General features: G+C 38.6%; 1 protein-coding gene across 2 annotated transcripts in view; it reads left to right on the top strand.

The window, feature by feature from the left end:
• YPEL5 (yippee-like 5 (Drosophila)) overlaps nucleotides 1–9,915 on the top strand; it is an 11,086-nt gene extending 1,171 nt beyond the window's left edge. The window contains exons 1-3 of one of the 2 annotated variants that reach the window (XM_012727660.1): nucleotides 14–98; nucleotides 7,375–7,539; nucleotides 8,989–9,915. In XM_012727660.1, the coding sequence (XP_012583114.1) occupies nucleotides 7,399–7,539; nucleotides 8,989–9,213 (366 nt within the window). In that variant the 5' untranslated portion in view covers nucleotides 14–98; nucleotides 7,375–7,398 and the 3' untranslated portion in view covers nucleotides 9,214–9,915. Of the gene's footprint in view, nucleotides 1–13; nucleotides 99–7,374; nucleotides 7,540–8,988 lie in introns of those variants that run through there. The other variant, XM_004686324.2, reaches the window with a different exon arrangement.
• Nucleotides 9,916–10,185: the final 270 nt, after the last annotated feature.

Raw genomic sequence — 10,185 nt, 5'->3', positions numbered from 1 at the left:
GGGGCCTGGGCGGCTGCGGCCGGCGGGCCGGCTGCGTCCCTCGCCGCTTCGTGTGCGTGCTCCGGCCACCCCTTCATTCTCCGCTCCTGTGCAGGAAGGTAGGGCAGTGACGGGGGTTGGAACGAGAAACGCTACGCAGATCGGTTTAATCCTGGCACCTGTGAATCCCCTTTGGAGGGAGAGCCCGGGAAAGTGTACAGCTCATTTATTTTTAAACTTTTTCTGTTTACAGAGCCTTGTTGGTAATGTGAGGATTTTTATTCCAGGTCTCCTTGACAGATGGAAAACCTGAAGTAACCTCAGGCTAACCTTGTGTTTTTGGAATATTAGACTTGCTGGTGAAGTAACTGGGGGTGGTGATAGGATATTAGTCAACTTTGCACAGCCACATACACGGCGTTGAAGCTGCCTTCCAGCAAACATTTGCAGCAAATGTTTCCAAGGTGCATGCTTGTGCCAGATATGCTACAACAATAAACGTTTATTGCATACTTGTACAGTGTTAGGTAAGAAGAAAATTACAAAGAACGATCTTTTCTCTAGAAACCTAAAATTTAGTAAAAAGCCACAATGAATATGAGTAAAAAAGGTTAAATATTAGTAAAGTATGTCCTAAGACTTCAAAAATGGAGTGGAGAGAAATAAGAGTGAAGAGGAAAGCATTCTTAAGTGGAATGGTATTAATTGGAACTAGAAAAAGAAGAGGCCTTGGGTTGCAGTGGGGTTAGGCCTACGCTGGAAACCCAGTGAGAAATACTGTTTAAAAGTAGCGAGAAAGTAGGGCTTGTGGAATTTGGCACGTAAAATATTTTCCACATTGCCTTTGTGTTTTTGGGTATGTACTAGAACACCAAGTAGAATGTACACACACTCCTTGGAAAGGGCTGAATGTACTTACCACACTCTCACCCTGCACCAGCCCCAAAACAGACTTGCTGGTATAATTTTTTTTAATTTTATAACTGGCAAACATCTTATCTATTGGAAAGAGACATGATGAAATGTACTCAAATTATTTAACTCTTTACAAGGGATTTAAGTAAATGGTATTAAAACTGGTGAAATACATATGACTATAAATACATAAGGCTTTTAATATTTCATTGGATTATTGAAGACTTCCCTAGACTTGTTATTTTTCTTTTGTTCTACTTAGTGGTTGGAATGGAGTAACAGATTTAGAAACATGAAAAGAGAAAGGAAATAAGACCAAAAATTAAATCTAGAAGAGGTTAAACGAACTCCCCTTCACAGAAACAATCCATGAGCTGGGAAGCTACCCTAAATATATCCTTGAGATGTAAAGATAGTTGGTGCCCAGGACATCGTTTTTAGATTTAATACTTAAGTGACTGTAAATCAATAACAGTTTTTTGGGAAATCCTGGGTAGTACTGTCTGGGTAATATAGGAACTGAAACTTAGCTATCAGGTGAACTTGATACTTGACACTTGAATCAGAAAACCATACAGTTAAATTGTACTCCAGTGTATCCAGTTAGAGGCTTTTTGACGCATGGTCTTGCGCAACAAATGAGAGAGATCATTGCCAGAATGAGATTACTAACTCAGATTGTTAGAGCTGACTCACCGAGTTACATGACTAGCCTTATTTTCTAGTGATAGGTGTTAACAAAACCTAGAATAAATTTTAGATCTGATTGGTTTTATTAAATTGTTAACCAGAAGTCTCAAGAATAGACAAAGTTTATGAAATAATCAAAGTGAACATCCAACCAGGGAAACAGCCAAACAGATCTTAATCTCTGAAAACTGTCAGAGTAAACATAATTTTGTATTTAGTATATATTGCTAAAAACAGGAGGCAGTTATATTAAGAATGCTATTCTTCATAGGGACATCCAGCTCTAGATTGTGTCAGTCCGAAAATTTGCTGATGCTAGAGGAAAGAAATGCTGAATCCATTTTTCTTCCCACCCTGCAGAATGCAACGGCTTGGGTGTCCACTGTTAAATTTCTTTATCTGTAAAGACTGATTCATATCTTCATGCAGTAGATTTTTTTTAAAGATTTATTTATTTATGCATACAGAACTGAGGTACAGGCCAGAGGTGCAGGGGCGGTGAGAGGATTCACCAGAGAGTGGGGAGCAGAACAGGCAGATAGATGAAGTTAGCTGCTGAGGGGAGCAGCGGGCCTGTCAGGAGAGGTCTGCTGTGGATTGCCTCTGGGGCCAGGGATGGAACTAGCATGCAAGCAGCCAGTTTTGCCATCAGGGAGGGTCCTAGGCAGTAGATTTTGCATATATGGTGAAGCCTTTTAAGATGGCTTTGGCTGCCAGACCTTGGGCAGAGCAGGGCCCCCCCCAAATTTCACTTTTTGTTCATAGTGACTCATCAATCCAGGAGCTTCCCATCAAATGAATAGGAGGGTATACAGTGGAGCAGTACAAAATGGGAATGTTCTTATAAGCAGAAGTGGGGCAGAACAGGGAGATTGTTAGCAAAAGGTATTATTTCAGGTAAGATTACCTAACTAGCATTGATCTGGAAACTCCAAGTTGATTGGTTAGCTGTGAATATTAAGTCTTGGTATTTAGCTTAAGTGATACCATTTTGAGCCCTTTACTTTTTCATGGATAAATTATGGCAATATAGTAAACTTGGAAAGCATATAGAACTGGCCAGAAGTGGGGGGTGGGGGGGGTGGAGACAATTCACCGGAGACAAAGTGGGGAGAAGAATAAGCAGATCGACTGAAATACACTGCTGAGGGGAGCAGCAGGCGGGTATTAAGAAACACATTACCTTTATATTAACATTCCCAAAAATAAAACCCTTAGGTATAAATCTGCAATTTATGTACAAATATGTATAATATTTCTATGAGAAAAACAATATTCTGAAGGAGAAAAGAGCTAAATGGAGAAAATACTCTATGCTTAGAGTTAAGAAAACTCAGTATTGTCAAGATAACAGTTTTGGGCCTCCCTGGTGGTGCAGGGGTATCAAGCTATCACCACCACTGAGGTTTGAGCTCCATTGCCTGCCAGGTTGCTGACCCACATGGTGCAGCCAACCAGCAGGCCTCTCCTGTCGGCCCACTGCTCCCCTCAGCAGTGTATGTCAGTAGATTCACCTGTTATGCTTCCTGCTATCGCTGGTGAGTCTTCTCACTATTTCCCTCAGCCCCCTCCCCTTGATCTTTAGGCTTAGTGTAATCCTAGTCATAATTAACTTGGTGAATATCGACAGATTTTCAAGTTTCTGTTGAGATAAAGGGTCCAGAATAAGAAGCCCAATATTGAAAAATAAAGCTCAAGACTGGCATTTAGAAATTGACAGCAACATATTTGTAGAAAGGGTTAGCAGTTGAAAATCATGACTTAAAATATCTACGTAATCTCTGAATTGCCATTATATTTTCAGATTGGCTTCTATTTCCAGTAATTTCAAAGAAACAATGTGTTCCTAATTAAACAACCACTTTCGGTACTTTCCTCATTTCTACCTTTTCAGTAAATTGGAATTAAGAGAAGCTAGTGCCAAGTTGGTTATACTTATAAAATTATCTGGGGGGAGGTGACTTACCAAAATTACTATCAAAATACTGGTCTTGCTTAAAATACTGAAAATGGCTTTAACTGTGGTAAGTTTGGCCATAAATTTTAATAAAAACCTGATCTTTAACATTGGTACATACCGATGCATGTATCTTATTACTTAGGGACACAGGTGCCCAGAATCAGCACAGAAAACATTAATCACATGTGAAAGTAGCTCACTCTTGAGATATTTTGGAAATAATGTGGTTAGAGTGCTTTGGAGCTCTTCTTGGTCCTAGCAAGGTGACCAAGGTAACTTGACTGGGTAACATTTTGGATATAAAGACAATCAGAAAGTAGATCAGTGGTTGCCTGGTGCTGGATTGTGATGGAAAGGGTTGTGACTGCAGGGGAGGTGATGGAAATATTCTAAAGTTTGTGGTGCTGGTGGCACAGCTTTTGTACACTCACTAAAAAATCAGTTGTACACTTAACAGTAGCAAAATGCTTTGGTGTACAAATTATTTTTTAAAAAATCCAGGGTTCCTAGTTACCGAGTGTATGTGATTGGGATTGCTTCTAGTCAGGTTAGAGAGTAGAGGAGGATCAGCATGAAGTTAGAAGTGTGGACCCGATAATCCGAGGAAGATTGAAACTGGCAGCACTCTCTGGTCACTAGAGAATAGGTTGAATGAAAAGAACTAGAACAAGATTTAGTTCAGATTCCAGCTTGGTCAGTATCAGAAAATTACACAACTTAAGAAATTTGTCAAAATTAAATGTGTGTCAGGTACCAAGTGCAGTGTCCAGACTACATAAATTATTAGGTGCACGGCAGCATTCATCATGTCATGGTTCAGAAAAGTCTGATTTAGGTTTTAGATTTTAAATTATCTTTCTCATTAAATAATAGTGGCTTTCTGGTTGATATAAGCCTTTTGAGAGCCTCACATAAGTACTGGGTTACCTTTTCTGCAAAGCTAAGGCTTAACTAACCCCTGTGACCTTGAAGTCATTCTACCTCCTAAAGACCCTTGACTACCAGTAATGTTTTGCTTTTTTTAGATTCTATGGCAATCTAGCCCCCATCTCTTCTAGTAATGAACTACATTTTGCAGTTTTATTTAGTACTCTAAAAATGGCAACCACAACTAGGAATAGTGATTCTGCATAGATATTTTTGGTCTCAGTAATGAATCATGTAATTGAATTCAGTAAAAAACACTTGGATAAAAGAGAAAGAAAACAGACTGAATTTAAAGCAGAGAAAAGAAAACCTATTAAATCTGTTTACCCCATTTAAGAATAAAAAGTTTACCTATATCCAGTATGGAATAATCATAGTCAGATTGTAGTTTTGACCCAGATAAATAGGCTGGTAGGTGCTGTAGGTGAAATTTTGAGATTCGGTATATTTTCCACAGTAGCTTATTTCCCAGGGCAAATTCAAGAACATATCTAGTTGCTCCTGCATTATTATTGAAATAAAGTACAATGTTAATATTTTCTTTAAAAGTTAAAAATTGATTTTAAGAAGTAAGGGAATCCCAGAGCCCTGAGTAAGAGGCTAAATATGCAAATACCAATGCCCAGAAAAACAATCTGTGGACTATGTTGGTGAGACTGTGAGTCTCATTACTCGCAGGTTTTTGAGTACTTTGTGTATTTATATCAAGTATGATTTATTTATAGTAAGAGTCATGAACTCAAGTATATTGCAGGGCCCAAAAGAGTAGAATTTGGGCAAAGGCCTTACTTGCACAAGAGCTGCGCCTCATCCCCTTCTAAGCTATATGCTTTCTATAATCAGGTCTCCCCTTAGCTCAAAAATACAAACTCTCTAGTGAAATCTCCTAGATTTTAAGTGCCAACTCAGTGGTTTTATATTAAGAATAAAAATTGTGTGGGCTGTCTAAAACATCTTTTGTGAGGGTTTGCTTTGTTCCCTGCTGTTTTTTGTTCTCTGCTGTATCCCTAAACCACTAAGTGAATTCAGCTTGCAGGCCTCATACTTGCAATTCTGACCTTTTTGTAACAAATACTATGTTCTTGAGCATCTGAAAAATGTGTAGTGCTATTATGTAAAGGCTGAAACAATAGGCATCAAGTCTCATCTTGTTACTTTGCAGAATTGTAGTCAGAAAACAATTTTGTACCTTAAATCTTACATTTTTACTCAGGGTCTATTTGTTGTCACTTGTTAATGCAGTGCTTTTTAATATTTTAATATGTTTATTTCATACCAAAATTCCACATTGTAATGTTTAATGGGTTTCATAGTTATCTTCCTGATACGATATTCCTGATGACATTAGGACTCCTAATGCTTGAGGGAGTTCACCGATGTAAGAGTGAGTATAATATTTTTTAAATGTGTGATGAAATTTCTTCAAATTGGATAACTGGAGTCTTGTTACAAGCCTAAATCTAGACTATTTTTTTTCCCAGAGTGATTGGTATATTAGTTTTGTGTGTCATTTTTTAAAAAACAGATTTATTTATGCATACAGAACTGGGGTACAGGCCAGAGGTGCAGGGGCGGTGAACACCAGAGACACAGTGGGGAGCAGAACAGGCTGACTGACGAAGTACACTGCTGAGGGGAGCAGCGGGCGGGTCAGGAGAGGTCTGCCACACCATGTGAGTCACCTCAGGGGCGGGGATCGAACTCATGATGAAGTGGCTGAAATGGCTTTAGCTTTAGTGCTGTGCTTTAACCCAGCTTTAGTGCTGTGCTTTAACCCACTGTGCCACCAAGGAGGGCCCTAGTTTTGCTGCCATTTTAAAGACGTAATGTTAATGATTTAAAACACAAGCTAATAGCAATACCCAGGGACAGATTCTTCTTTAAATGAAAACTAGTATTCTTGACTAAATCTAGATCTTTAGAAATGCCATTTTTTAAAAAAATGCAATTTAAGTAGATTAATTGCAGTGACTTTAATAAGTTGCATGTATTAACTCTATTGAAATACTTAAGTGTCATTATCTTTGTTTCAGAAGCTGGGTTCAAAGGTTTCCCCTCCCTCACCCCCCCCAATAGTATTACAAGCACTTCTGTGATTTATTGAATCCATGAGACTTAAATTTAAATAAGTTATACCATAATGGCTTGTCTCCTGTCTCTCTGTTTTTGTTCCTCCCCTTAAGTCAAGCTTTCACCAGCTGTGTGCCCTTTTCTTAGAGGAGACATTGAAGGGTAATGGAAGAATATTGACTTTGAATTTGGTGCAATGCAAGTTGCATAGCTTTTGAACAGCTAGTCACCTTTGGATAATCTAACGTCATCTTATCACAGTGATTTTGAGCACCTAACGTAGTGCTCTACAGTGTCAGTAATGTCAGTGGTGTCACCCACTGTGTGGTGGTAGGTAGATGCGTCTTATGGCTAGAGACCCACGTATTTTCAAAGCAGATTCTCTTTGTTTTTTGGTTGCCCCTTTTTTCTACTCATCATCCTTCACACATACCCCACACCTCTTCTCTCAAATTTACACATGTGTAGAATGTATACTGAACACATTAATGTAGTCCCTACCCCAAGTTCTCATCCCTCAGTTTCTGATATTCCACTTTCTTTGTTTTTACTTGCCAACCAAAAGAAGTGACCATTCCTGACCTTGCCTAACTAAGCATGCTTACTCCGTTGGCTCATTGCTTGTAAAATGTTCTTTGCTCAGATGCCTATTTATTTGTTCGGTGTGTGAACTTTGAATCCTTTTGTTCATTCAGTCAGCTGTTTCACATATTGAGTACTACAGAGCAGATATAAATGGTTCCCTATAATGGTCCACAAAGTAGACCATTATAGACACAAATGCAGGTTTGTTTGTCTTTTTAATTCACTTGTCCTTTTCCATTTGCTCCTAGGTTTTTAGAACTTCACCTATAAAAATGGGCAGAATCTTCCTTGATCATATTGGTGGTACCCGTCTATTTTCTTGTGCAAACTGCGATACAATCCTGACCAACCGTTCAGAGCTCATCTCCACTCGGTTCACAGGTGCCACTGGCAGAGCTTTTCTTTTTAACAAGGTTGGTGAGAAACCCTAATTCATTTCCCAAGTCTGTTAAGTGGATATATGACAGCAGTACTAGACTACCCCGTAGAGCTTTGGGAGATTGAGAATCAGAATGAGCACTAATCATCTATGGAAATTGTCTACAGCTTATCTTTGAAGGAACCTCTGGAAATATTACAAAGATGTAAGCTTTAACCTGGGACGTTTAAAGGGTATTATATAAGAAGGGTTGTCTCCATTACTTCCGAATGAAAGCATTCAGTGTAAGAATGATTGTAATTTCAGCCTAGGCAATTGAAGAATGGCCTGAGACACCCCCATACCTATGTCACTGATTTATTCTTATAGGGAGATGGCTGTGTTGAGCTCTCTTAATAGGCAAAGCAGGTGAATGAGTGAATATTTAACCAACTTCTCTTGCTCTAATTCATGCTTTCTAGTCATTCCTTTAGTTGTAACTTGACTTATTACATAGGTTTGTCAGCAGAACAAACCTATTTCCTGATTTAAAAGTTAGAAGTCTGCCTGCTCTTAATTTCTGCTTTGAAATCTGGTAGCTATGATTTTGGAATCTGTTACACATTTGTAAAATTGATTTTATGAAGGAACAGAGCTAGTCTAAGGTACAGCTCTTAGAAGATCAGCTAAACTTCTACTAAACAGACACCTGTCTGTTCACTTTAGGTGGAGTTCTCTGGAAGAACTGATAGTGTGCGCCCCCTTGATCTTTGTTTAAACATAGAGCAAGGGTTAGTAACACTATTACAGACTGCCTGAATTCATAAATAAAGTTTAATGGATCACATTTATGTATTGTCTGCAGCTGCTTTTGTGCTATTATAGCCAAGTTAAAAAGGACAGCAAACACCATGTAGCCTTCAGATCCAAAAGTATTTATCTGGCACTTTAGAGCAAAATAAAGTGTAAAGGATTGTTGGATGTTTAGAATCATTGGAAATTCTTCAAATTCCTGAACCTACTTGAAAACCATATGTTGCATTGGTTTGTAGTAGGCTTAGTCTGTCCAAATCTGTTTATCTATAACATATTTTCAGAAACAAATCTGGCTGACTTTTTGAAGGAATACCTGTTATGCTGGTTCTTTTACATTGATAACCTTATGTGTACTCACCATTCAGTAGTGAATGAGAATAACTGGACTCTGGCCTACCTTCTATGATTTCAAGTCCAGGATTCTGTACTACAACACAGAAACACAGTATGTATAGATAGTGTGGCTTGCGGGCTAGTATTAGAACACATGCTTGCATTAAATGCCCAGGGCAGTGCAATTTTAGAGATGTTTAATCTAAAAATAACTCTTGGAAGGGCATTGTAGATTTGACAAAAGTATAAACTGCTGTTGGGTTATTGAAGTTACTGTGAATGCATCTACAAAATATTGAGTACTTTCTGGCAAATAACATGCCTTCACAATTTTTTTTTTTTACATGTTTCTCAGGTAGTTAACCTGCAGTATAGTGAAGTTCAAGACCGGGTCATGCTCACTGGCCGCCACATGGTTCGAGATGTGAGCTGCAAAAACTGCAATAGCAAACTGGGATGGATCTATGAGTTTGCTACTGAAGACAGCCAGCGTTATAAGGAGGGCCGTGTGATCCTGGAACGGGCTCTAGTTCGAGAGAGTGAGGGCTTTGAGGAGCATGTACCATCTGATAACTCTTGAAGAAAAAGTGATAACTCCGTCTTTTCCCAGGTCTCCTTCACTGAAAACAAAAATCTACTTACATACACTGTCACCTTAGCATCAGAGTCGGATTCATGAACTGCGGAACAAGAAGTTGTGAGAATCTAAGATGGAACCTTCCTTCCTTTCTTTTCTTTTTTTTTTTTTTTAATTTTCTATTTTTCATCCAACAGCAGTGTGTAGAGAGAATATTATGCAGATGCCGTTAATTTTTTCCCTGTGTTTACATCTCGAGGCAGAATAGTCTGTCTGTAGCTACGTGATGGGCTTTGTGAGGGAAGAAATCTGGGCTATTAGTGAAAAGGTGTGTAAATTTGAAAGGAAAAGCGTCGAGCATGGTTTTTAAACTTACTTGGGCTTCATTTTAAAACTTTTTTTGAACCCAATTATTTCACTTAATTTGCTAGTTTCAGAGAAAAGATCCGAATTTGTGACCAGCGCTAAAGGTTCAGTGTTAGTATGGCTTGTGCTGGCCATTGTGCCATATTCTTGTTGGAGAAGAACCGTAGCACCAGAGCCCATTCTTTCTGTCAGTCTTGACCCAAAGATGTCACCATTCCCAGTTACTTGTCACCACCTAATTGGTGTTGCTTGGAAGCTTTTCCTGAAGTGGGGCAGAACTGCTTGGTTGTCTTTTCCATGTAACTTAAGCATAGTAATATAAATAAAGTAATAGTTGGATGTTTTTGGTCCTGTGTTGCTTTTAAAAAACTCCTTTGAAAAAAAGAGTATTTGATAAGTAACTTACAGTCGTGTTTCTTTTTATTTTTTAAAGTAAATTGACTCTGTATAAGCTAAATTGTAAATTTATTTAAAGCAAACTGCTTAAACCCCACAGTATTGCATTTAGAAGACAGTTGAACCTGAATGTCACTAAGCATTCTTTCAGAAAGCATTTCACCAGCATTTGTTTTAAAAGAATGAAGGGGTGTGTGGGGGGGTGGGCAGGGG

Source organism: Condylura cristata, unplaced genomic scaffold, assembly GCF_000260355.1.
Source record: "Condylura cristata isolate star-nosed mole 26May11 unplaced genomic scaffold, ConCri1.0 scaffold00020, whole genome shotgun sequence".
NCBI lineage: Eukaryota > Metazoa > Chordata > Mammalia > Eulipotyphla > Talpidae > Condylura > Condylura cristata.
This window is presented reverse-complemented; position numbering and strand designations above follow the sequence as displayed.